This window comes from Dromaius novaehollandiae, chromosome 7 (assembly GCF_036370855.1).
Source record: "Dromaius novaehollandiae isolate bDroNov1 chromosome 7, bDroNov1.hap1, whole genome shotgun sequence".
In the NCBI taxonomy this organism is placed as follows: Eukaryota; Metazoa; Chordata; class Aves; order Casuariiformes; family Dromaiidae; genus Dromaius; species Dromaius novaehollandiae.
Window position 1 is genome coordinate 40,415,950 of NC_088104.1, and position 26,628 is coordinate 40,442,577.

A 26,628-nucleotide genomic window follows, 5' to 3' on the forward strand; every position below is an offset into this window, starting at 1 on the left:
CGCCTTTTCCCATGTGTTTCTCATCCAAATCTCCAATATGCTCCCCATCATACCAAAGCCCCTTGTCCTCTCTTCTGTGTCTTTTATTAGGTGCACTACTATTCAACCTAGTGCTGCAACGAGCTGTGTAGGAAATACTTGCATGTGCTGCTGGCATCAATTTTGACTGATCTCAAACCACTGTATACAAAGATGTCCTAATTGTTACTGTCAGTGATTAAAAAAGGTCAACTAAACTTTTTAAAGCAGTATGTGTTGAGGTGCTCAAAAAAAAAAAAGTCTGAATATCTGTGTTTCCTCTCTCTGTGCTAATTGAAGCTTTGATCACCTGGGTTTTGAAAGATGCCTCACCATTCTAATTCATGAAGGAGAATAATGTGCATTCTTCTCCCACAGCTTGTGTGTTCATTAGACATTTTCACCTCTGGCTAATGAGGAACATGATTCTTTTTGAAGACTACAGCATGGGGTTATAGGAAATATGTGATAGTTATCAAGGTCTGTAATCAGTTAGGCGACAGCATATGGAACATTTCGTCTCATTTCAGCTGCTGTCCATTGAAATTTTGCCAAAAGGCTTATTTCTCTTACAATCGTTTTTTCCTGGCAATGTCCTTTTCATTTATTTGGGGAGAGGCAGCACTTTGGGTCCCCAGATGGGGCTTCTGGTGACTGTGCACTCTCCAAAAACAGAATAAAAAGACCACAGCTTTCCATAGAATTTAGTCCTCCCATTTTCCTTCTTTCATTACAAGTATGTTTGTAACAGTCAGGCTGTCCAGCTTGCTAATGTGTGGACCCCAGATCGCATGCTGGAGAGCACTAGAGAGCACACTATGAACAGAAACTCTTAATTTACATGGATCTCATGCTGCTAGAACAAGTGGCGCTGTTCCTTGTCTGCTACGGAAATAATAACCCAGATGTTCGTTTCCGTGTGTGAAGACTGTCTTCGTGGCTGTGGGTGCAACTTCGCTAGCAGGTTTTGCTGTCCTCCAGCAGACAGAGCTGGTGTTTGGCCTGTGATGCAACCCGTACAACAGTGCTTAGAAACCAACTTGAAGAAAAATGATGCAAGGGCGTCTAAGCAAGCACTCCTCCAAGGAGGGGCAGGAGGAGGTGGGGCTGCCCCGAAGACTTTTAATGGCAGAATGAATGGGAAGGTGTAGGGCATTGCTGTGCAGTCGGCCCAGCATACCGACGGTGCCTCTGGTCTCTCTGTTTCCTCTAATCTGCAAGAGTGTGTCGTCTGCGCCAAATCTTGAAGAAACGCATAGAAGCAGATTTTTGTTTTGTCTTGTGTTCTGTAAACATTAGTTACTCATCAGCAAGTGTCAAGATGACAAGAATTCTGACAGCTTGCAAAGTGGTGAAGACTTTGAAAGCCAGATTGGAGTTTTGCAATGTGTCTGCTGATCGCTGGAGTTTCTCAAGAACTGGTGCCAGGTTGTTGAGCATCAAGGTAACAGTGACTTAACTATTGTATCTCTCGGAGATGTTTGGCATGCTGGGAGATAGCCCAATGCAGATAACAGTGCTTGCTTAGACACACAAAAATGGACCAAAGGGGATTTGTCTGAACCCTAAACAAGGGATTTGCTTGGCTACAGGGCTTTACTGGGTAAGCAAATACTTTTTGCGTAGTGTGGAACAGAAATTATAGGAAAAATTGTACAAAAAGGTGGAAGTTCATGGCTGCTGTTAGTTATTATCCTATATTTTATTCACAAATGCCCTACCTTTCTATAGGGCTGACAGCTAACAGAGGCAGCTCCTTCAGCCCACGTCAGCCTGAATCAGCTAGATATTTAAACACGTGTAACTTCAAGCATGTGAGTAATCCAATTGGGTCCATGTAGGATCCATTTTCAATGTATCAGAAACCAAGCTGGCTCTGAGACAGAACGGGGATCTGTGCGGATGCACTCAAGTTCACCAGGGTTTTGGAAACTGTCTAGCCAGCTAAGCAGGACTGAACAGCTCTGCTGGAACAGCATCCTGGCTTGTCTCTATTGCTTCTGATACCTAACTTACTGTTTAGAGCTGGTTCTGTTGTTTCTGCCATGCTCTTTAAAGTGCAACAGTCGAAGGTTTGAGATGCAATGAGAGGTGAGTTCAAAAACACTTTACTGTGGCAAGTTGTTGTAACTGCAAACTAAAAGGCGGCTTCTGCCAGTGAAGCTTTGTGGCCTGTGGTTAGGACTGCTGGTTCAGTGTTTGTCGAGACAGCATTTTTATTTATGCCTTCCAGGGTAATTCTGGTAGGTACCTGTAGCTGGCTGGATCTGATGCATTCTTCTACTGATGGATTAGCATCTGAAGTTTGCATCTGCCATCTTAAATGACAGATTGATGATGTTAGGTACATATTTTGTCACTCATTCAAGGACTGCACAGTGGCAGACCTACCTGGTCATAGCTCACAATGCTGAGGCACCTAATTAAGAAGTTTCATGCTCATGGAAAACTGCTGCCCTACTCCGATGCAGTTACAGTACCAGCTGCTCTAGCGCCTGCCTTATTCTGCAGTTGTAAAGCTGTGCAGTGGTTGCTTAAAGCCAAAGGCACACCCACGTGCTAGCAGAAGGCAAGGAGAGTGCACACCAGTTTAAAAACGGTGCCAAGTGAAACCCCTGGGAACTGTTTTAACTTCAGTCCCAGCAATGGCAAATATACCTTGGATGAATCAGAACTATTTGGGCCCTGTTTCTATTTCAGAGTGTATTATCACAGGGTAGCCGAGACCCACCGTGTGTCAGAAGTGCTGAAGTCTGGTGGAGCATTTGTGTCTGCGTTGCAGCTGTGTGGCTCACCGCAAGCTGCGGTGCTAGCTGGCCCGCCCCAGAAGTGTCTTTATGGCATGGACTCTGTGACATCTTGTGCCTTGCCTAGTGGCATTGGCTCTGCATTTTCTTTAGAAACGACTTGATTAGTACCTACAGAGGTTTGTCCTGTCAGAGCGGGTGCTTGAACTCAGAGAGCAACATGGCCGATGTTTAATTTAGGAGCCTGCGGCTCTTAAATGGAGATCTCGGCTCAGATTTTTAACACCAATTCAAAACCTGGAAGACAAAAAGTTGAACTTTTACCAGCTTGGGGCTGTTGCTTTAAGGCAGCGTTAGGCTCATATACCACTATCCACAGGACATGCACAAGCAGAAGTCAGAGAGCCTCTGTAATGTAGATTTGCAAGCAGTAAACCAGCAGGCCTGAGAGAAAGTTTAGGGATAAGTGATCCTAAAAGGCCAACCTATTGCATAGCTTTGCTTAAGAGTATAGTAGTTGACTATAATTGTGTGAGACAAGTGACCAAATAGCAGCTTATGGCTGGGCTTGGTGTTCTGCCTGTCATTACAGGTAATGGATATTTGTAGGAAGTTTGGAGAAGGAGTGATGTGCACAGCAGTTAAGGTGTGTGGGCTAATAGCACTATAGGTAACAACCCTATTATTGTAGGTTTAAACGAGTGTTTAGTTGCCTTTGATTGCTTTTTCTCAGTGGGCTATTTTAGGGAGCATAACAAAATACAATAAAAAGCTTCCTGATCTATGTAGAAGCTAAGAAAAGTATTAGAGAGCATGAGGGAAAGGTGGTAGTTGTAGCAGAAGAAGCCCTAATAATTATTCTCCCAGGACTGTTTTCTGCCCAGTTAAACCCAGCATGTGTGAGGAAACATCACTTCAGATGAGCAGTTGGAGATGGGGGGACTCACAGATCCGTTTCCCTCATCCTGCAGGAGAGAGGTAGCATCCCTTGGCGAACGGGGCCCTTCCCTGCAGACTCGGGCTGTGCTTGCCCACAGAGAGCAGGTCCGAGACCCCTCTTCGCTTCACCTGGGCGAAGGAGCCTTTGGTGAAGGGTCCTGTGCTGAAGTGCTCGGTGTCACTGCTTTCAGAATAATTGAGCTTCTTTGCAGTTCAGAAACGGGCAGAGAGACTGCAGCTCAAAGCTCATATCATTTAATGCTCATCTGAGGCCAATGTAGTTAAATAGGGATGTAAAGAGTAGTACGAGCAATAAATAGGTGGCTTGTAACCATATAGCTGGCTCAGTAAGGAGAGAATTGGGAGAGCTATAAAACCACCAGGAGCAAGCTTAAAAGTACAATTAGAAGTGAGAGGCAGAAGAGGAAAATTTCTGAGCACTGGCTTTAGAGACTATTTCAGATAACTGTAAACAGGCTCCTCAAATATATTTTGAAGCAGGTGGAAAGTGGCGGAGAAGGGCATCAGTCTTGCATCTGGGCTGCTGCATGGGGACGCTTGCTCGTGGGCTGGGTGAGTGGCAGCAACGTACAGCGCTCCCCTGCCTGTACCACAACCACTATAGGCAGCAGGGCTGGAAAGACAGAACAAATATTCTTGACGTTGTTGTGAAGAACCTTAAGAAACGGCACAAGTTTGAGTTGTAGGAACTATAACTTTTCTACCATAGCATCTGTGCTGTGCTTCTGGCTTTGCTTCCTCTTTGGTTTTGATGATAAAGGAACTAACCCAAATCTTCTCCCTAAAGTTAGCCTAAATGTAAGTCGTCTTTTGATATTAAAAACTTTGACTTCACTTTTGATTCATTTTTAATTCCTGTCTTTCTGCTTTTCATAGTTCTAGCCAGGAGCAAATGTGCTAAAATAAAATTAAAAAAAAAAAGGTGGGCAAAAGAAGGCCTGTCTGTGAACGATGTTCAGATAGATTTCCAGCCTGCGATAGCCTAGTACTTCCAAGAAGAGATGTTTTTCCAGCAGAGAGAGGATTCTCCACTTTGTTGCTGGTTATTTGGTCTAGAGAGAGTGGATGAGGTGCAGTCCTGGCCCTGGGTTTCCACCCCAGAGGAACTCTGGGGTTTGGCCTCTTCTGCCATTCTGATACGTTGGCTGTTGTGCAGCCACCCAAATGTGTGTTTTGTGTCTAGAAACATTGTGCTGTGTGGAATTATGGCTCGTCTTAGAAAGGAGATGTTTTATCAGCTTCTTACTGGATGGAAATAAACTGGCCAGCGCTGCAGTCAAGCCCCAGCTGTGCCTGTGCCGTACACCAGCGCCTGTCCTGGCTTCGATACTCAGCGTCCTCCGGCAGCTCAGGGTTCAGCTTGGCTTTGCCAAGGGGAATTGCGGGATATCTTTGGAGAGAAGCACTCGGGGGCTGCCTGACTGGTTACCACATGAGGCAAGTTTGAATTCTAGAGGGAAAAAAACCTGCTCAGTCTTCAGAGAAGGGGTTTATAGCAGGCATGCTATAAAAAGCAAATTGCACTGCAGATCATCTGGGATTCAGCAGATCTTTATCATCCATCCTGTAAATGGGGAGGGCTGCTGGAGCAGGGAGAGCAACTGGAACTAAATTCATCCACTTTTTGACTTTTTTTTTTTTTTTAACTGCTACAGTGTTTTGTTTACTTCATGTGTGAAGTGCTTAGTGCAGCCGGACCTGAGCTAGTTAACTCTTCAAGTTGTTTTGATAATATGCACAAAATGTAGCCATACCGTGGGAACAGCAATCACCCTTTCTCTTAGCCATCTCCATCCTCAAAGCTCTTCAAGAGCCTTACAGCCGCTCTGGAGCCCTGGGAGCTGGGCTAAGGTAAAGTTGCCAGTGAGCAGGAAGGAGAAATCAGATTGTAAATGGTGTATGTCACAGTGGGTGTGCGTGCAGGAAACACTTTAGTTGAAACTACAACAAAGATTTATTTTGTGCTACATAGGGATGCTTCTGAAAAGCATGGAGACAAAAGGACCTCACAGCAGCTTTTTTGTTTATTATTGTTGTTGTTGTTATTTTATTTTATTTTTTAAAGTGAAAATCTCTCCCAGCTGAATCCAGGTTGGGTCAACTGTCCTTTTTTATAGCCTGTAAATCACCTTTCACATTAAAAAAACAACTGAAAAGCCAAGGTAGGTTGGCAGCTTAGGGATGTGGTAACACCTCCGCTAGAAATGTAAGCAAGAATAATTGCTCCAAGAATGCTCAACAAACAAACTAAGCTCTTAATTAAGAATAATAAATCAAGGAGGGGAGGGAAGTATCTGAATGTCTCTCCCTTGCTGTAGCTGAACACATGTGCAGGTTATGGTTGCTCAGGGACGTCCTTCTGCATTACTTGAACAGAGTGTAGGGTGCTTGTGTTCGCCTGAAGTTTTTTCTGCGCTTTTTTGGTGCGTACGAGAGCAGGAGGCCTGTTGTGGGGAGGGAAAGACGTGCAGATTCCTGCCAACTATTACAGTGAGGCTCAAAGGTCACAGTAATGGCTCTGGAGTTTGGCCCTCAGGAGCTAGGTGGATTTTAACTTTTCCAGTCATTCCACCAATGCGGACTTTGCTTCCTGGAGGAGTCCCCCCTCCCACAACCCCCCAGGCAGGTTTTGCAGCTGTGACTGCGATTCAAGGCAGTTACCCCAACTTGCGCCAACGTATGGCAGAACTTCCTGAAATGGAGTTGGTATTTGGGTATTGCCTACTTGCGGGGGGAATCCATCCCTGGAAGCTAAGGCTGGGAGAAGCAGGCTCCTGAGGTCGGTCTCCCACGTCAGCAGTGCAGGCTGGATTTCAGCAGGTTCAGAAAGGGCAGAGGCCTGTCCAAAGCCCCGGGCAAGGCGCCCAGCTGACCTCTCTGCTTTGGTTACGCTTCGAGTGTGTGGCAGCCCTTGTGAGGCAGATGCAACCTGCGGCCTGGACACTGCTGCTGCCCTTGCTTCAAAATCCGTCTTGAAGAAGCATCTTCCCTGTGCCAGGGAGAAAGCCCTTCCTTTGCAGGAGTCACTGCTTCCCGCAGGCATTTTAGAGTGAGCAGCTTTCTCTAATGAAAAGCTCAGTGAGATTTGGGAGCTGACCAAGCTGCAATTTCTGTTTGAGCTAGATCTAGGGGATTTAGCCACAAAAACTGTATTTATAAGTGAAGGGGGAGTTTGGTGTTGCTGACTCTCCCACCCTCTGGTATGGGGAGGCTCAGAAATGACGGCTAAACCTATTGAGAATGACTGGATGTTTGACACTAATGAGGAAAAAATGCAAGGCTAAAACCATCCCAGATGCACAGAATTCAATTACTTGGCAGTGTGGTTTGGTTTTTAGTGTATTTTGCAGTACATTAGTAATTGATCTGCACAGTATTTATAACTGCAGAGACACTCTAGATGAATGTTTGCCGTGATTGTTACAAAATGTTCAATTCTGGGAATGAAATTTCTCCTCACTGTGATTGTTCATCTGATTTACAGCTAATGGAAAAGAGCTCTTCTGCTCCTTTCTGCAAGAAATTGATCTTAGTTCTTCTCTAAAAATCCCTTCTTCTATTTAAAGAAAAGAAGAATCACCACATTTTGAGACATGCTGAGAGCTGCTGGCTGGTGGGCCAGCTTGGCACGTCTCCTCTGGCTTAGCCTGGTGGGGTTTCTGCACTGGTGCTTGCTCTGTGACTGCTTCTCCAGGCCCGGGAGGCAGCTCCGCCTGTGTTCCAGAAGTGGGAGTTTCTCGGGGTACGAAGGGTTCGTCTTCCAGATTTTGATCCCCTATTAAACATTGAAAGTCATTGGCAGATCTGTTTCCAGCTTTGCTTTTTTTCTTCCCCTGTTGGTCACTGGTGACTCTGGCGCCTGAATGAATCTCCCAGCTCGTTCTTTCTGTCGCCTATTTACTGGTCACCTTTTGGTAGAAGCTGGACAGGCTAAGAAAGGCTTAATTTCTAAATCAGACAAAAGGGGGTATGTTAGTCTGGTATGGGTGAAGACCCAGCTGTGCCATCGACTCTTTCAGTGACTTTTGTGAAGTCCCTCTTTGTGTCCTGTTTTCCTCAGCTGAACACAGTGCTAAGTCTGTAATGGATCCCCCATTTCGCGTTTGCCAGCTGCTCTCAGGGACTGCGGGAATGTCCCTCCTGAAGCTGTGGGGAAACGGCAGCGAGGAGGGTTGCTAACTTCTCACGAGTGTTCACTCTATTTGCTGTCTACCCAAAGAGGCAGAAGAAGGGGCACTGAGGCTGGTGTCCATGCTCTGCTTTGAGCTGTGCAGGTGAATGGTGTTTGTGATGGTAAATCGGGGTGGTGACTGTGCGAGGTGGGGGTGATGGGTGCAGCCCAGGCTGTCTCTGCGGAAAGTCTGGGTGCAACAGTCAGACTGCAGAGGTGGGAGTGCAGCTGATGGCTGCTGTGCGCAGACCTGAAGTACCAGTATTGGAGGTGTCTAACACGGTGTGTTTGTCCTGCTGGAGGCTCGAGGCACATAGTGTGGTGCATAGGCAGAGCTTGCAGTGTCTTCCCCTGAGCCAGCCTGGCGATGGCAAGCTCAGTCCTGGGTTTAGAGTTGCCCGCAGCCTCCAGCATGGGCTGGAGGTGACGTGCCTTTCAGATGAAGGTGTTGTGGAGCCCAGTGAGAGCCCTGTTGCCAGTGTGGTGGAGCAGACATGCAGCTGAGGTGGGTTCTTGTAACATACGGGCTTTGCCCGGCGCTTCTGATGGGTGGAAGAAGACCCATCAAAGGAGGAAGGCAGTGATCGCAGGGCCACAGCACCCTGTTGAGCAAAGATGCTACTGCCTGAAGATAGGGGTGCGTGCAGCCCAGGGTGAGTGGGTGGCTGTGATGCTGTGTGGCCCTGAGGCCACCCTGACCAGCCGTCCCCACGTCTGCCTCTTTGGGCTTATGATAGAGCCATACGCAAGGTGACAGAGAGCCACAGTGCTGTGCTGGGGACAGGAGAGTCCCTGAGGGAGAAAGAGCTGCAGACTAATGGAAGTGATCATTCCTCTGCTTTGGTGTGAGCTTGCTGAAAGGAAACGAATCAGGAGCGCGATCTGGAGAGACGGTTTTATTAACTTGCTATATCAGAGCATTTTAAATTCATGCAGTGTACCTGCATCTGCTCTCATGGTATGGGATCTCAGCTGTCACCCTCCTCTAGGAGCAGTGCTGCTTTCTTAGGGTTGTCACGTTATGGCAGATGTCACACGAGGCTCCCTTCCTCGTGGGTGCGACTCAGCCCTCCTAAATGCTTGCCAAAGCAGCTGCTGGTTTGTAGGAAGTTTCCCTCTAGGTGCTTATTCCACACCTACCTCTTCCAGGACAACTTATGCCTATCTCTGGGATAACTGAGACCATGAACGTCTGTCTCATCCATGAATTTTTCTTTCTGTGTCTGACAGGGGAATGGGCCTGTATTTAGAATTCTCTTTTCTGACACCGGTCTAGTTAAACATGCATTTTTTTTCTTTCTTTCTTTTTTTTTTTAAGCAGGTTTGCTGTACAGTTGCAACAGAAGTTCAGCACTTATGAAAGTGCCCGGCTCTGTGAGGGCCAGCATAGTCACCATCGAGCCTTGAGCAAACACTGAGGAAAAAGACAGTCCTTTCCCCCCAGAGTTACAGTCTTGGTTAGTTACAAGCTACAATGGGTGGATGAAACGAGCAAGGGGATGTGGCAGGAGGCAGGGTGATCTCATGGTAACAGCAGCACATGCTGCTCACAGGGAGGTTTGTCAGCTGCCTGGCCTTCATTAGGAGATGAATGGGTATTTCCTATGGGTTAGGAGGAAAAAGCATCAGGAGAGTAGTAAAGGGGGACAGAGACAGTATTTTGTTGGCTGGGGAGGGGAGAGGGGCAGGAATGCATAACACACGAGGTGTGAGGGGCAGGTGTCCTAGGTGTTACCTGTGTAAACATCAAACCTTTTCCTCCTGTATTTGAGTCTCTTTGTATGCCTTTCTCTAGGCGCAGACAGCAAACTTGGTGCTGGAAGATGGAACGAAGATGAAGGGCTATTCTTTTGGCCATCCATCCTCCATAGCAGGGGAAGTCGTATTCAACACTGGTCTTGCTGGGTAAGGCAAAAGCAAACAAGGTTTAAGGAAGCAAACTACTCTTGGAGCACATTAAAGTGGGAAAGCGATGATAGAACAGCTGCTTTTTCCAAGCTTATAGGGTGCTTATCCAGGCCTGTGGTGTTCTGTCCAGAAACTCTGTACTCTAGGGATATAGAGAGGGAATGAGTTAATTGAAGAGACATCAGTCAGTCCTTTTGTGTCATAGAGAGCATTTGTGATGATGGACAACTTTAAAGACTGATATAACTGACCATGGTAGTGAGGTATGCAGAGATCTGCCCACTTCCCATTGAAATGCAGGCACTGCTGATTTAGAGCAGAGGAGCTGCTCAGTGGCTCACAGGAACCGGACAGTAAGAATCCCAGTTAAATTTCTGTGCTGTCCCTCCAGTTTCTGGGTCAAATATGGAGGTTTGAATCATCTCTAGCCTTCTGGCTGATGGAACTTGCCATCTGAGTGCAAAATTTTTAAATCCAGAGGTTCCCAGGTTGGGTTCTCCTGTATGACGTGGTGGCTCATACCGCAGTTAAGAAAGCATTTGAACTCTGTGCCCTTTCCAGCTAAAGGGGAGGAAGGGTCAAATTCATTCCTAACCTAGCATGACTCTTGTGTCCTCTTGAGTGGTGGAAGCTTATGGCTGGCTTAGGATGGCAGCCAAATGCTGCCAGTCCTCCTCGTGAGCTGTTCTGAGTAGAGGAAATCTGGCCAGAGGAATGAGGTCTTTGATGAGGAGAGGTACATGTCCCTGGGGAGGTGACGCAGCTCTGAGATTGCTGGTGCCTGAGCTTTGCCTGCAGTCTTTCATAGCTGTCTTTGCCCAGCTGCCTTGTGCTCTCCAAATTCTGCTCTCCCTTTGAGAAACCGGTACCCACAGGATGAGTTTTTAAATGGTCCTGTTGGTGAGAATGTTAAATTGCTGCAGAGGGGAATCTGTTTGCAAAGTTTTGCATTAGGAAGCAATTATTTAAGCATTTTGACAGCACTAATTACTTGCTGTGTTAATATACCTGCCAACAAACAACTGTTTAATATAGATCAGAATGATGGAGGGCACCAGAGTTCTCTTCTCTGTGATAGATTATGGGCAATAAATCTTGTCACGTCACAAAAGTCGGGCAGGACCTGATGGATTAATTTCCCTTCCACATGTTAGCGTGGCAGCAGAAGCTGTTTGCTCATTTTCTGTCGATTTGGAGAGGATGTGTGTGAGAAGGGAGAACTGTTTTGCTCGGTGGAGCATATGGGGATGGAGGGAACATGCGAAACGTAAGGTTGTATCTTCAGTGCACTCTCCAGGAACGTAACCTTGATTGATTTGGAGAAGAGGAGGAGGAGGAGAGTTTGCAGCATTGTTGCAGATCACAGAAGTGACAGGGTTTGCTGCCAGTCCAGGGGCTGCTGCCCAGTGAAAGAAACGCTGTAGCTCTGCGTAGTGCTGCTGAGCTAAAAACGTTATGTGTCCAAAGGAACCCAGCTAAAGGTTTTCATTGGCACAGTGAGAGGCTAAGCGCCTCGTGAAGGAGGTGCTTTGGCAGGGTTGGGGCCTTTTACAGCCTGCCTGGGCCTACAGCTGTTTGTCAGTACAGGGAGCAGGAGGCTGGTAAAAGGATGATTTTGCCATGGCAGGTTTTAAGCCTCAGAGCCTCAAGCTTTCTGTGACCCGGCTGTTTCTAGACCCTGAATGGGGTCAGAACTGGCTTTGTGATGAGACAGTTAATGTGTTGTTCTGTACCCTGTCTCCTCATCTGGACTCCTACACTCTGATTCATGTTGTAGAACAGGGAGGCAAAGCACTTTTGTGTTCTTACAGCTTTTGGGTTTGAAGTAGCTGAGGCTAGCTGAAATGTTGTCTGATTACTCTAGGATAGAGGGCAGAGAGCATCATTTTCGGTGCAGAACGTTGAAATTTCATTAAAAAGGCGTTTGGATGAACTTTTTGAAAGCATTTGCTCAAAAAAACCTGAAAACCCTGGTGTTGCAGCCATCTGTTTGGAGTGGAAGAAAAGGAGGGGAGGAGTTTTTCAATTGAGAAAGAACTAAAATCCCTAAAAATGTTTCCGTGTTTAAATTAGCTCAGTAAATGCATTTGCTCCCAATACGTCTGCATGTGTTTCCCATGATATTCTAGTAAGAGAAGTGACTGACAGGAATTTCCTGATCTCAGGCAGGGCTTCAGGCAGGCGCGAAGAGGACTGGACCTTGCAGCGTCTCCAGAGCTTCTGCTCCCATCTGCTCCACGAGCCATCGTGCCTGCCTAAAGGGCATTATGTGCCAGTGCAGAGCTGTGCCTTTCTGCCTCAGCCGAGCCCAATGGCTCTTTGTCCTTGTTTGCTGATTACAAATAACATGCAAAGGTTAATTACATTAGCTTTGTCGTTAACAAAGAGTTTTTTGGAAGCGTAACCGATTGACTGGGAAGAAGAAAGAGATGCCAGATGTACACGTGCCATGTGCTTACTGCGATCACACTGCACTTTGCGTGGATGTTTACCCAACAGCAGGAAATACAGATTTGAACACAAGGAGAGGCCTACCTGGAAATGTTTCATGACTGTTGTTCATTAGACACTTCAGTTCTCAGATGTGGCTACTGTACTGTGTTGTCTGTATCTGCCAGCAACCATTCCAGGTTTCGTAAAGAGTTTCCCAATATCTGACAATTGAACTTCTGGCAGCAAGTCCAGTGTTCCATAAAAATGTCTCTTATGACTTGCTGATATCTGGTAGGTGGTTGGGGTTGCTAGTTATGTACTGTTTAAACAATGATGACAATAATAAATTATATTCTATATAGGGCAGAGTCATCTTGGAGCATTTTAATGCATTTGGCTAAATATTGGTGTAGATAACTTCATCAGTTGCTGAATGGTAGCTACTTTTGGGTTGAAAAACAGCAGTTGTTTAACTGCTTGCTGCAGCAGTATGCAACAATATAATGGAGAAAGTGAAGGCCTGCTTACTAATTTGAAGCTGCAGAATAGAAGCGTGGGTAGGCAGACCATAATTACCCTGTCATCCTCCTTAGGGTTGAAAGTGAGAATGGATCTGCTGGATCCAGAGCTGATAAAGCAGGTTTTGCAAAGTCTTAAGTTTGATTTCCCCATGAAAATCTGAAATCTTAGGTGCGATTCTCCATTACAGTAAAATGTTTCACCACGCTTCTAGATCTGCTCTTACTGGGGAGAATATTCAGGCAGGCGCTTGAACATAGTTGAATGTTTTTACATAAATGCTGCTTCTGTCTTTTGTCATATGGAAATCCAGGCCTATCTTATCTTTATTTATTTGCTCTCTTGTTTTCCTCTCACATTTCTGTTGCTTCTTGACCTAGATACACTGAAGCCTTGACAGATCCCAGCTACAAAGGACAGATTCTTACACTAGCTAACCCCATAATTGGGAATGGTGGAGTACCTGACACGGCTGCTTTGGACAAAATGGGCCTCAGGAGGTTTCTAGAGTCTGATGGAATCAAGGTAAAACCAGAATTGATTGAGGGGGAGGGTCTAGAAAGTTAAGTGTGTGCGTTTGTGCATCTGAAAATTTCACCCTCACAGAAATTGAAAGGAATAAACAATTCCCTTTTTTTTGTTTGTTTTTCTTCTGGGTATCCACGAGCAATACTGTCTTGCTTTCTGTACCAGGTCATGTGCTGTCTGAAAGTGGTGTGTTTCCCATTAGTGATACACATGGCACTGTTTTTGTGAACTGCTGTCCTGGATGGCTTTTTTCCCCACATTCCCTTCCCTATAAGATATGTCTGTGTCTGCCCAGGACTGGCTGCCACAGAGAAATCAGATGACAGAGCAGCTGCTGTGTGCAGAGATACTTCTCTATATGCCTGCACTGTCACACAAAGGGGAGGTGACGGTTGTGTGGAGAAGGCTGTACTTACTAGCACAGAAACCAATACTTAGGCTGTACTGGAACCTGTGCTGTCCCAGCAAGGTTTCTCTTGATGGTCTGAATTATGTCTCTGGCCTATACAGTCTTTGCTGACCCAACTGATAGCATATAATAAATTAAGGGGAGCCATATGGTATCCTGGCCCATTCTGGCTCTTTCCTTCTGGGTAAGAATAAAGGAACAATGGAGGGGAAATTTAAGTAAAGATCAAAAGTTAATGCTGTTAAGTGTGTTCCAAAAGGGCAGCATGTTAAGGCAGCTGAGAAGCCCATTTCTGCACTGTAAGGCCACCTGTGATGGCCCCATGTGTGACGTAGCCACAGCGGAGGGAAGGTCTGAGTGATCTTGAGGCTCTGTATCCTTTTGCTGAGGGGACATTGGCTAGGAGCAGGGGTGCGTCCATGTAGCAGTGGCAGTACTAGAAAATGAAGCAAAATGAAGCATAATCGTGTAACTGCAGCGCCAGTGAAATGCTTTATCTCTCCTGAGGTGAAATGACTCCTTTTTAAGCTGCTAACACCACTGGAAAATGCAGTTGCCTTTTGAAAAGAAATGTCACAAGTGAGTGTGGTGTTTTTTTTTTTTTTTTTTTTTTTTTTTTTTTTTTTTTTTTTTTTTTTTTTTTTTTTTTTAAGAAAAGTCAAAGTAAAGCATTTTGGCTTATCTTAAATTTAACCTCTCTTTCCAACAAGAAATGTTTCCTCAGTTCAGCCAAATTTGCAGCTTTGATTACCTGGAAGCCACATTCTTCTATGAATTTTCAACTAAAATGGCCCAGGTACGATCATGACAAAGCATGGAAGCATTTGTCTTTGCCCGTTACTTGTTCTGTGCACTCCCACTGTGAGGAACCAGTATTGCTTTCTTTTCATTGTAGAAGAACAGCCATCAGATCAGAGAATGGTCTGTTTAGCCTAGTGTCTTGTCCGTGACATGACTTGCAGGGGATGAAAAGTGAAAACCTGGAAGGCACGGGACAAGTACAGAGTGAACCTTCAATGCAAAATGCTGTTTCTTCTCTCTGCAGGTTTCAGGTTTGGTGGTACTGGATTACAGCAATGAATATAGTCACTGGCAGGCTGCTAGGAGCCTGGGAGAGTGGTTGCAGGAAGAAAAGGTGAGAGATCCTGGGGTAACTGCATTATGAGAACAGACCTGTGTGGATGGGACTGGGGGAAAGAACTGCTGGCCTTGTGTGGGTAACCGCTCTTCTCCTCTGATACCTTTGCCAGTCTGTACTGGGCTCATCCTGTGTTCCCTAGTTCTCTGGTTCTTCATCCATTTTTCTTTTTCAAGGTGCAAAGTTATTTTCAAGATCTGTCTAGGAGAAATGTTGATTAAATGGGGATGTTTGGTTTTTCATAAAAATAATCCACGTGAGGTTATATTCTCTCATCAAATGTTTCTGTAGTGCTGTTCCTAGTGGGTGCCACAGTCATAACCTCAAAAAGGTGTTTGTTGCCAACCCCCCCCCCGGCTTGAAGCCAAGAGAATGTGGCAGTAGAGTGCCACTGACTTATGACAGCTGGGAGGGTTAGGTGCTTGGGAATAAGGCAAAATGGGGCTCAGAAACAAGGTACGGATTTGCCATGTGAGCTTTCTTCCCCCCCCCCCCCCATGATTTTTAGTGCAGAAACTAGAAGATTTGGAGAACCAAGGTATTTGAGGGGAATAGGGAGAAGTGGGGAGAAAAAAGAGGCAGATGTGGGGCAGCCTTGGTAATAGAGCTGCTAACAGCTAGTGCTCCCTAACCAAGGATGTGCTTTTGTGAACAAAGTGATCTTGGCTGCTGACTTCCTCTGCCTGAGCTGCTTGTTCTCTAAGTTACCCTTCTCTAATGTTTCCTTCAGGTGCCTGCTCTGTATGGGATTGACACCAGAATGCTGTCCAAATTAATTCGGGACAAGGTATGATCCCCTTCCCTTGAACCAGGTGCATTAAACTTGCTGTTACTGGGCCCTTTTTCTGACATTGCAGCAAACCTGGGGTAGCGATGGTAGCTGCTGGGTTGCCTTGACCTCAGGTGCTGTTCAGAACCCCAGGCTCTTCCAAAGGCTCTGTGCCTCGTGTACAGCTGTGGCACTATTCGTATCCTGAGGATCCCCCTCTCCTTGGCTCTGTTCTAGGTTTCCTCTTCTATGTAAGTAAGCCAGCACAAGCTGATTTAAATGATAGGCCTCAGGTAGATGTGTAAACAGAGAGGCAGCAGCATTTCTGTGGGATTTTGTGCGTATTAGTTCGTAGGCAGCACCAGCTGTGTTCAACAGAAACTCCTCTGCTCCTCAGAGACATAAAGGAATGCTTACATCGACCTAAACTGGATTACTAACTCAGGCCAATTTTCCTTGCCTGAAGCCTTTTGTTAGTTTTTAATAGTCATTATTTCTGTCTGATTCTTGAGAGCTGACAACTGAAGGACTTGTGCAGGATTATGTTACTGAATGGGGGTTAATGTTAAGGTACATTTTACATCGACTAAAACAATGATCAAAGCCACTCTGAATATAAATTGTTGTGCCTCAGGGGCTCTTCTTTTGTAACGGATTATTTGAAGATGCTCTTTTCCATTTTGTTTAGGTGATCAATTTGCAATCTGCAGTCCAAACCCACACCCTCATTCATTCCACAGAATAAAATATGAATGACCCAGCTTGAATACAGGAATATTTGCAGAAGTGAATTCTTATGGGAAGGTAGGAGGTTTTCTGGCTCTTAGACAGCAGACAAGTGCAGTTTAGTACAATGGAAAATGGCAATACGTTTTCTCCTTTCTTGATAGATGCCATTTAATGGATCATCATTCCTTTCATCCAAAGTAAATATGCTTTCAATATTTATCCAGTAGCTTAGCAGACAGTATATGGCAGTAAGGCACATTATACTGGGACTCTGAGCGGTATTGGTTTATGTTTTTTTAAAATGATGCATAATGTAGCCTCTTCCCCCAGTCTTCTCAGTCAGGTTTTGGGGGAAAAACAAAGTTAATATTTCACTCCCTGTCCTTTTATAAATTGGGGGTGAGAACAGGCCTTCTTTGTGATAAATGCATAACTGAGCAGTGACTTGTTAAATTGGATTCTAAAGGTAAATGCAAGGTACCATTTCACCAAGGAACCCAGTGTCAAGGTAAGCCACAGAGCGCTTGTTTGTGAGTGAGGGCTTTGTCCTCAGCTTCTGTGGGGCTGGATGCGCCGTGGCACTTAGCAGTGTCTGTGGCTCCCAAGAACCCGGCCTTTTCAAGGTGACACTGGTCTTCTCAACATTCTTCCACACAAAGCATCCTAGAGCAGCTTGCGGTGTAAGGCACTATTCAAGGGGAGGTAGGGCGTCAGCCACAGGTAAGAGCAAAACTCTGCCTGTAAAACTTAGCCCTAGTAGCACATATGACAATGTAAGATCCTGAGTCTTTCTTGCCTTAGGGAAATGGTAAGGATATTTTAGGTATGACCAAGCACCAGTTTGGGGTAAGAAGGTTACCATGAGTAGGGAATACTTCCTTTCCAGAGTCCTAACAAGATGCTTTGGAGCTTGTTGTCTCTTTTTCCTATGCCTTTGCTCCTTCCAGCTGCAACTACCTGCTGCTTGTCTTCCTTCCATGAACCTGCTACCTTCTTCGTGGGCAATGGTGGCAGCTGCAGCCTGGACGATATTTCATGTAGATCACCAGGCCTATAGCGTTCTTGCCCCATTTGATGCTGCCAATAAAGGAAACTTCCTAAGTTCTGTCTTGCAGAGGTCAGTGAAACCAGTCTGTAGGCAGTACCTGTTACTCATGGAGGTATCCGTGAACCCATTGAGCAGTCCCCACGTGCATGCTAGTGTGATATGCACAGGGCGAGCTGGATTTAACATGTTCTATTGTTGCAGTGTTATATGTTGAAAGAGTGATCAGCAATCACTGGCTTTCTCTGTTTCCCCTTCCCCTTCCCATCCTTGAAAAGTTTTGTTTTGCGTGCCTTCTCCCACTGCTGAGAAGTTAATCCTAGGTTAATCCACTGGATTTAGGAGTGGGGCAAAGCCAAAATGGGGGATTTCCACTGAGCAGTTTAATGGGCAGAAGGTGGAGGAGGACATGCTGGCAACTGAGCAAAGGTGTCCTAGCTTCTGTGGGTGCTAAGAGCAGCAGAGAGCAGAGCTTGCTTGAGGTGATTTTTTTTTTTTTTTTTTTTAATAGCTCATTTGGAAAACAGCTGTGCTGACCTGCCTCCCCATACAGCTTTTCCTTACAGCATCTCTGCTGCCTTTCAGCTATCCACAGTGGGTGGTTGAAGACCTCACAGGAGGTTTCCAAAGTCAAAAAGCTGCAAGCTGACTTGTGGATTGCTCCCAAACCTACAAAATGGGGATTTGGGGAGCTGAATTCTGATCCTCCTGGAAGGCAACTCATTTTACTGTCACTAGACAGCTTGCCAAACTGCCTATTAACAGCTTTTACTGCTGGCAGTGCCTCTTCCCCAAATGAAGGATGTTTAAACAGCTTTTGGATACCAAGGCAAGCTTATAAGCTTCTGAAGATGCAGGAAGTGGTTATAAGCTGTCAAGAAACCATCTCCAAGCAGCTGTTCCAGTTCCTGTGCCTGTCAGCACCTGCCCTAGTATTCACAGCTGCTTCTTTGCTCACGCTTAGCTGTTTACTGCTGTATTTCCACAGGGCACCGTACTTGGTAAGATTGAATTTGAAGGTCAGCCTGTGGAGTTTGCAGATCCAAATAAGCAGAACTTAATTGCAGAAGTGTCAACCAAGGTGAGAAATTCTTCTCTAGTCCCAATGCTGTATACTCCGGATATTAACTGCTCCCCATTTGCCCTACAAATCGTCCATTTTGTCCAGACAAACCATTTGGGGACCTTTTCTAAACTATGTGCCTTTTTAGACCTTAAGAGGGCTGTGACCACAACATCTCTTCCTAGAATCCCTATGATTTCTTAGGTGCTGTGTTGAAGACGATGTTGAATAAGCTATATTGAGCTAGAGGTAGTCTGGATAGTACGCCAGCCGGGGGATCGTCTGTTACAAAGACAGGGTCAAGATGTATTGGGGATACAGTTAGAACTAGTGTAGGGGGGCATGTTTTCAGACATAATTTTTTTTCTAGTTGCTTCCCTTAAATAAAATTCAGGAAAGCTCATTATCATATTTGATAATCTGTGTTCAGGCATAACTTTTTGGAGTGATTCCAGAAGGTTTCTCCAGATCTTGAAAACGGACCAATTTAGGAGCCCCCTGGATCTAATATTATTGAAATTAGCTGGTCCTCTACGGATATTGTACAGAATAGCAGCTGAATTTGTGCTCTCTTAGCTGGGCATGAAAGCTACATTCCACCATAAGCTTGGTAGACCATTACAAATCACCAGGACATAGCAAACCAGCCCACTCTAAAAGTGGTAATTATGCTTGTACCAATGCAAGGGCCAGTGTCTTTGTCATGGACCCTTTGGTAGTGTAATTGTGGGATAAAGAGTGCCTTTGGGTGCCTTAATCCCATTGACTGGAATGGGAGCTGGGTGTACGAGTCCCTTTTACAAATTCCGTAATTAATATGATGTGCACCTCAGTCCTAAGCCATAATATGGGGGCAATATTGAAGGCAATAGAATCAGTGCTCTTTTGTATGTCTTCAAGACCTTCTCTTGAAGCAACACTCACAGTTGCTCTGTGTTTCTTCTTGATTCCCTGAGAAATCTCATGGACTTACTTCACCCTCTTCCATCAACTTCACCATGTATTACAAGCATGAAACGTGAATGCTATATGTTCACATTAAATGAATCAAAGCACACATTATAATAAACCAAACAAATCCTATCTCAATTATTTCTTCTTGACTCGCTTGACTGTTTTGTCTTCTCTTGTTATACCCATTGGACTATAGTTCTTTGAGGAAAGAACGTTCCTTGCTTTACATCTTTGGTTAGGCTTTATGCTCTTGAACTTGAGATCAAGCTCAAGGTTGTAGCCACCTACATTTGAGCGTCTGTCTTGTGATAGTGGAGATCTATCCAGTAAAGTCATTGGAGTTTGGGGGAGTGATCCAGCTCTGATACTTGGTCCCCTGCCTTTCTCTCCAGACTCCGATGACTTTATTGGATAGATTTATGTCATCACTGATCAGAATTGGACATGGATGCACTTTCTTTCAGACACCTAAGTTCTGCAACTTCCAGTCTGGTAATGAATCCCATTCTGTGCGTCATGGTCATTGTAGCCACAGTAGTGTAAGGGTATTGTTTAAACAAGTTTTGTGGATAGGAAATATCTTTTCTTTGTGCAGTTGTCATATAGCTGGAAAGAGTGCACAAGCTTTTGGGTGCCCAAGTCCTTCAGATGAGATAGAAGTAGCAGACCTCCAAGAGGAGTAGGATTTGAGAACAGAGGCTTGGTTTAATCAGATGCAAGTTGGACCCTCTCTGAAAGAAGATAACTACCTCCCTTGAAGTAGAAGTGGTAAATTCTCTGGTGCAAAAGGGAGAGTCTGGTAGTGTGGGACATGAGCTCAGTAGCAGGAGGAGATTTGGGAAGTAAAATCATGGTGTCCTAGTAAACTAGTATATCTTTCAAGTCTATTATTCTTGATGTCCAGATGAGTTACGAACTTTTGTTTGCAGTCTCGTTCCTGGGATGTATTTTGTAAGCTTTTTGAAGATCAGGCTGAGAGATCAGAGTGGAAGTGATTGTTTTGAGGGAAATGCTCCCCTAGTCTAACTAGATGTTTTCATGTTTTATCAGTAGTCTGGGTTAACTTGTTCTGGCGCACAGCGGTTGCTTAGTTTCACTTACGTAGTTGCCATGAGGGCATATGGCACACTGGATGATGCATGCTATGTTCTGGAAAGTGCAGGTGTAGACTTTCGCTATCATCACACATTCATTCCCTCATTAGGATCTTTAAGACCAGTGAGGCTCTGGAAGAGCTCTGCAAATGGTTACTTGTGTACTGTTCCGCACACGCGCTGGTGTGTTAGTGGCGTAAGTGAGAAGCTGTCCTGAACAGACTGGTCATTGAGCGAGTGGGAATTTGAAGCGCAGCCTCCATCCACACTTGGGTTTACCTGGCTGACTGGTTACCTGGGAACCGTCGGATTTCAGAGGCAGCCTTGCAGATCTCGGCCTCAGGGATTTCACCAGCTTATGCCAAGGCCTCCACTGTATTTTGAGTCAGGGCCTTGTTGCTGCATGGAAGCATGGTAACTGCTGATTGAGATTTTTGTAATCTATGATTACAAGATGCAGGTGGAGCCATTTTGAGCAGTAAGTCAGCAATAGGTAAGGTTGCTGATGCTAAACTCTGCAATTACTAGGAGAGAATTACTCTAAAGATGTTGCAAATAGCATCTAAAAAGGAGATATAAGAAGATTAACGGAGCTTTCGTGGTCTCATTATGCTTATAACTTCATTTTATAGGCATAAAAAGCAACATCACAAATAAAGCTGACAATGAAGTAAGCTGTTCAATGTTGGTAATTACTGGACATGATAATCTATCTGTTGCCAAACAGCTATTTTCATGTAAATCAGGATGCAGTAAGACCAGGAATCTGTTTCTCAGTTATACATTAGAAGTGACAGATTGATTCCCCTCACCCCCAGATGCTGGTGGTATAGGCTCTATTTGCTAAAGGTAGGGGAATGTAGAAAGCTGCCAGTGTTTTGGAGGAACTTTCAGCAGAGATTTATTTTGATGTGTGATGGTCAGGGTTCCAGCAGACAAGAGGTATTTGAGCATTTGAAGCTACGAGGTCACTTCTATCCAGACATACATGTACTCTTTCCATTTTCAGCAGTGCCAGCAGGAGTTTTTCCTTTCAATGACTGTTTGCTCGCAGCCTTCCCACATTGTACTCTCAGCCAGACTAGTTGTTTATAGACTGTGCAGTGAGCAGATGAGGGAAATCCTCTGGCTTTGGAAGGAACATACTTTAATAGGTCCCTGATCCAGTTCCCAGTCTGGCTTTTGGCTATACATAGGCTTGGCCAAATGCAGGGGTCAGTGCTCTGCAGTACAGAGGGAGAATGCATGTGAGAAGTGATGTGAGGAAGGGGTATGAAGAGAGCAACACCTAAAATCAGTCTTGCTGCTGAAGGAAATATGTTAACAAATCACAGCGTCAATAATTGGACGGAGGAAAGTTTTGAGATGAAAGTAATTAAAACAGCTCGAGCAGTTTTCTTCCCTTGGGTGTTTAGAACAGTCAAGGAGAACCTTTGAGGGTGATCTTTGCCTCATAGTTTTTCACAGCTCTCTTGAGTATGGGTGCTGTGAGGAACTGAGGGCTCCCTTAAAAAGGAACGTGAGCTTTTCTTAATGGACTCTGGTACAGAACATCAGATACTTTCATTGAGAACTGAGCACCTCAGTCCCCTTGATACTTTTGAAGCCCCATTCCCAGAAGTCGGAGGGCAGCAGATAGAAGAACCATGCTGTTGTCTTGCAGTGATACAGTTCCACCACAGACCATGGAACAAAAATCCATTTGTGTATTGGTGACTGTGAAGGTGTTGTCATATTTGCTTGTCAAGCACAGCATAAATCATATTAGAAGCCTTGAGGGATCTAACAAGATCAAGTTTCAGCAGAATTTCCATTCCATTTGCTGTCAAAAAAGGGACTGTGGGGTACGTTGCCACCTATTTATCTTTTGTGAACCACCAGATATATTCTGATACAACCTCTGCTTTCAGCATTACGCAGCAGGAGTCACAATAGCAGTGGTAACAACTACTGGCTCAGGTGGAGTCATGAACCACTCAGAGGTGGATTGTGGACCATTGGCAGTTCATGCGCTGCAGTCTGCAACCTTGTCATGGAGGGAGGCAGCCCCCTGCATCCCATCTCTTCCTCCCTTGCTCCTGACACAGCAGTCAGTTACTCCAGATGATGATCAGAGCTGACCTCACACAGGACATGTTACTGCTTACATGATAAACATCTCTTGATCTTGATCTTTGTGAAATTAAAGGTTCAAACAAGAATTGAATTAGGATAGCACAAAGGGAGGTGTTGTAATATACTGCTACTAAACTTCATCTTGGGCTCCCTGTAGAGGGGATGCTTTTCTTTCTGGCTGGTGGTATTCCTTCTGTGAAAGGGTTGTTTGTCACCTAGCACTAGGCAGAATGGGCGTGGAGTTTAACATCTCTTCATGAGGCAGCCCAGCTGTGACATATGGGTGCCAAGGAAGGTGATTAAAAGGGAGTTATTTTGTTAAAAGAAAAAAAAAATCAGTGGCGTGTTGGACAAGAGACTAGCGACTTTGGATGAAGTACAGTGGGGAATATCAGCTTTTGGGAGCTGATCTTAGCTTGGAGTAAGCACAGAGTGGGGTTTTTTTGTTTTGTTTTTGTTTTTTTTTTTTTTTTTTTTTTTTAAGAAGGAAGAAAGCTGCCTTGTGCACTCATTGATAAATAACATTCCAGCCTCATGTTAACTGCAGTTACTTAACAAATAAATAGTTTACCGTTCTTCAGGAAGAAGCTGTCCATAAATAACCCTACATCAGTATTACAACTGTCTGCCAATATATCTGTGTTGCAGTGTCAAGGCCCGTATAACATACGGTAGTGATTTGACTTCCCCATCTCGCAGCCTTGTTGCAACCAGTAGACAAGTGGCTGTACAAAGCATCATGGTCCGGATTTGGGACTGAGGCATATGGCCCGTGATGACACTTTACATTGTGCAATGGGTTAAGGGACAAAAGCTGGAAGAGGAGGTGCCAGGAGACGTATTGCCTGACATGTAAAACTCTCAGTGCCATATAAATGTAGGTCATGCTCAGTGGTGTACATGACAGATGACCGATCTATACTGCTGTGATACGCTAGAGATCATAGAATATATCCAGCTGTGGTGTATTTTGATCTTACTGTGACTGGAGGGTCAGAGTGGTCTTTAAATGTGATGGATCTTTAGCCAGTGCAAAGTGGCCTTGCTTCACTGGCATCAGCAGAGGGACTTCCCTTCAGCAGAGAATCTCTTCCAGCATATCTGACATTTCTCTTAGACTGCAAAAATCTGTGAGAATTCGCTTGCTACTTCGCTGCTAATGAGGTGAAGCACAGTAAAAAGTTTGTCATTAGCTATGGAAACATCTGATTTTTTTTTTTTTAGGGATTGTTGTTACTGCTGTAATTAACAATATATAGAAGAGCATTAAAGCTTCCACTTTCACAGAAAAAATGAAAGAAGCAGTAATGGTTGGTGCTTCTAGAGATTTCCTTAATTTTTAAGCACCAGTTGCTTCGTGTTAGTCAACAGTCATTCTGCTACCCATCTTCCCTGTGTTTGAGAGGGGTGTTCTATCATTTACAGCATAGTGTGTCTTTTTTCTAATCCTACCAACAGGAAATCAAAATATATGGTAGAGGGAATCCAATTAAAGTGGTAGCTGTTGACTGTGGGTTGAAGCACAACATTATCCGTCTGCTAGTAAAGGTAGGTGGGTGCTTTGTATCCTGCATCTCTTGCTTTGCTTTGGCATGAGCCTTGTCTGTGGGCTGTCGTATCTGTGTGCTCACGGGGCCTTTGTTCTACCTGGATATAGTCATCCTAGTAGCAGTTTCACCCCTAAAATGGGGTATAATTTTGGGATGATTCCTGAGGACTGGATAATATTTTCTGAGTTTGTTACATGGTAGCTGAGGTGGGGAATAAGCGTACCTGTACAGCAGCCTTGCAGCCATGAGAACTAGAATGTAAACTTAAGAGACAAGGCACAACCAGACAAGACAACCAACGTTGTCAAAAACAAGTTAATGGGGAAATTTTTTTGCAGTGGGGATTGTGAGAGGCTGAGACACAAGGGCCCAGAGAAGTTGTGGAATCTCCATCCGTGGAGATGTTCAAAACTCAACTAAGCAATGCCCTTGGCAACTTGATCTGAAGTTGAAGTTAGCCAGCCCTGCTTTGAGCAGGGATTGGACCAGATTACCTCCTGAGCTCCCTCCAGCCTAATTTATTCTTTAATTCTATGATTCTGTGAAAATGATTTTGGGTAGTGAAGATTTAGTAATCCTTGCTTTTCTAGCCAGATAGGAGGAATGAAGGTGGTGTCCTCACATTTTCTAGATGAACAAGTTTTCCTCATCTCCATTTTTAATTAATGTATATGTTCATCTCATTTTTGGTGTGCAGGACTGTTTCTGGCATGTCACAGAATGAGGCTGTGAGGCCCCAAGTTAGCGGTTAGAATGAGCGCCCTGTGTAAGAGGGAACCAAGCGGCTGCATTTTATGTGTGTATGTTTTTGTGTTCCATTAGTAAGTTTTGATCCCATTAGTGGATTTCAAACAAACTTGACAAACACTGAGAAGACTCAAAGATACTGAGTTCCTACCCATTTTGTGAGAATAATCTGGATAGATCATAGAGAGAAGCCTCGTGATTGTCCCTAATGAAGGAAAGGCTGAAATCTGTTCTCAACCTTTCTGGGACATCAGAGAATGGGAACAGCCTCCAGACTCAAATTCATTTGTTCCGCTGCTCCCTCTATTGCTTGTTCCCCTCTTGTTTCTCTCCCAGCGAGGTGCAGAAGTGCATTTGATTCCATGGGACCATGATTTCACCAGCATGGAGTATGATGGACTCTTAATTTCTGGAGGCCCAGGGGATCCACTGAAGGCCCAGGAGGTGATTCAGAATGTTAGAAAGGTACAGTGCGATAGCCAGTTTTCTTACTTATTTACATTTATTCATGTGCCTGAAATCTAAACAGTTGGTTTCACTAACATGTAATGGACCATTTAGTCATTTCATGTGTCATGTGCCTGCCACATTCCTCCTCTCTATCCACTGAGAGTTACATCTCCAGATCAGTGGTTGCAATAGGGCTGCGCAGACCCTGATGAACAGTAATACATGTGAACATGAATACCACCGTTACCAGTGCCTTGAAGTACCCATTCAGCACCACTGTCAGCTTGTGAAAGAGCAGCCCTGTTTTCACAGTTGCTTCCATTTGAAATAATGTCGTGCACTAAATGGCCCTGATATAAATTGTCGTTGTTCCTTCCCCTGGAGTAGATTGAGACACCAAACTGTGCTCAGAGGTTTCCTTTTGAAACAGAAGAGAAGAGGAAACTTACCTCTGTATGCTTTTGCCACCTTGCCTTCAGTCTTTTCCCAGGTCCATGTGACTGCTGTGAGGGAACTGCAGGAGAGTTGGACTTACTGCGTGGTTTATGCTGGAACTGCTGAACAGAGATACTTCGGTACCTCTTGAAAACCTTTTCATTTTAGGTCCTGGAGAGCAATCGCCCGGAGCCCTTGTTTGGAATCAGCATGGGCAGTCTGATCACTGGAATAGCGGCTGGAGCTACTTCCTACAAGATGCAGATGGCCAACAGGTATGGCAGCACTGCAGCTTCTCAGAGCCTGTACACACTGGCTCAGCATTGCAAAATGTCACAGAGCAGCAGTACTTTGCTCCTGAACTGCCTTAAGAGGAGCTAGTATGGCAGTAACATTACTTCTTCGTTCCAGACATTTTCCTTGCCTTAAATTTAACTGCCATGTTGTGCACTGCTTTTTTTGAGGGTGCTTTGAAAGTACTTGTTCTAATTTGTCCCCATCAAACTGAAGGCTAGCAAAGTTTCTGCTAGTATTTATCATTTTGAGTGGCTACAGTACTGTATAGCTACTACTGAACTGCTGTGGGTTTCCCCACGGCTATTAGCTATTTGTAAGTGTGGTGTTTGGGCACATCCTGCACTTCCTTCCCCTGTCTCCTGACCCTTTCCTTCCCCGCTTCTCTTTCAGAGGGCAGAACCAGCCCGTTTTGAACATGGTGAATGGACGAGCTGTCATCACTGCTCAGAACCACGGTTATGCCATCGACAGCTCTACCCTCCCACCTGGCTGGAAACCTCTGTTTGTGAATGCCAATGATCAAACAAACGAGGTGAGCACATGCTTTCT

The 26,628-nt window shown here is 45.0% G+C and overlaps 1 protein-coding gene across 6 annotated transcripts in view; it reads left to right on the forward strand.

The window, feature by feature from the left end:
• Positions 1 to 26,628, forward strand: part of CPS1 (carbamoyl-phosphate synthase 1) — a 117,013-nt gene that overhangs the window by 18,848 nt on the left and 71,537 nt on the right. For 4 of the 6 annotated variants that reach the window (XM_064515333.1, XM_064515338.1, XM_064515334.1 and 1 more), the window contains 9 exons: positions 9,692 to 9,801; positions 13,137 to 13,281; positions 14,739 to 14,828; positions 15,562 to 15,618; positions 18,363 to 18,455; positions 24,059 to 24,148; positions 25,234 to 25,362; positions 25,951 to 26,057; positions 26,470 to 26,611. In XM_064515333.1, the coding sequence (XP_064371403.1) occupies positions 9,692 to 9,801; positions 13,137 to 13,281; positions 14,739 to 14,828; positions 15,562 to 15,618; positions 18,363 to 18,455; positions 24,059 to 24,148; positions 25,234 to 25,362; positions 25,951 to 26,057; positions 26,470 to 26,611 (963 nt within the window). Of the gene's footprint in view, positions 1 to 1,339; positions 1,463 to 9,217; positions 9,354 to 9,691; positions 9,802 to 13,136; positions 13,282 to 14,738; positions 14,829 to 15,561; positions 15,619 to 18,362; positions 18,456 to 24,058; positions 24,149 to 25,233; positions 25,363 to 25,950; positions 26,058 to 26,469; positions 26,612 to 26,628 lie in introns of those variants that run through there. The other 2 variants (XM_064515337.1, XM_064515332.1) reach the window with 2 other exon arrangements.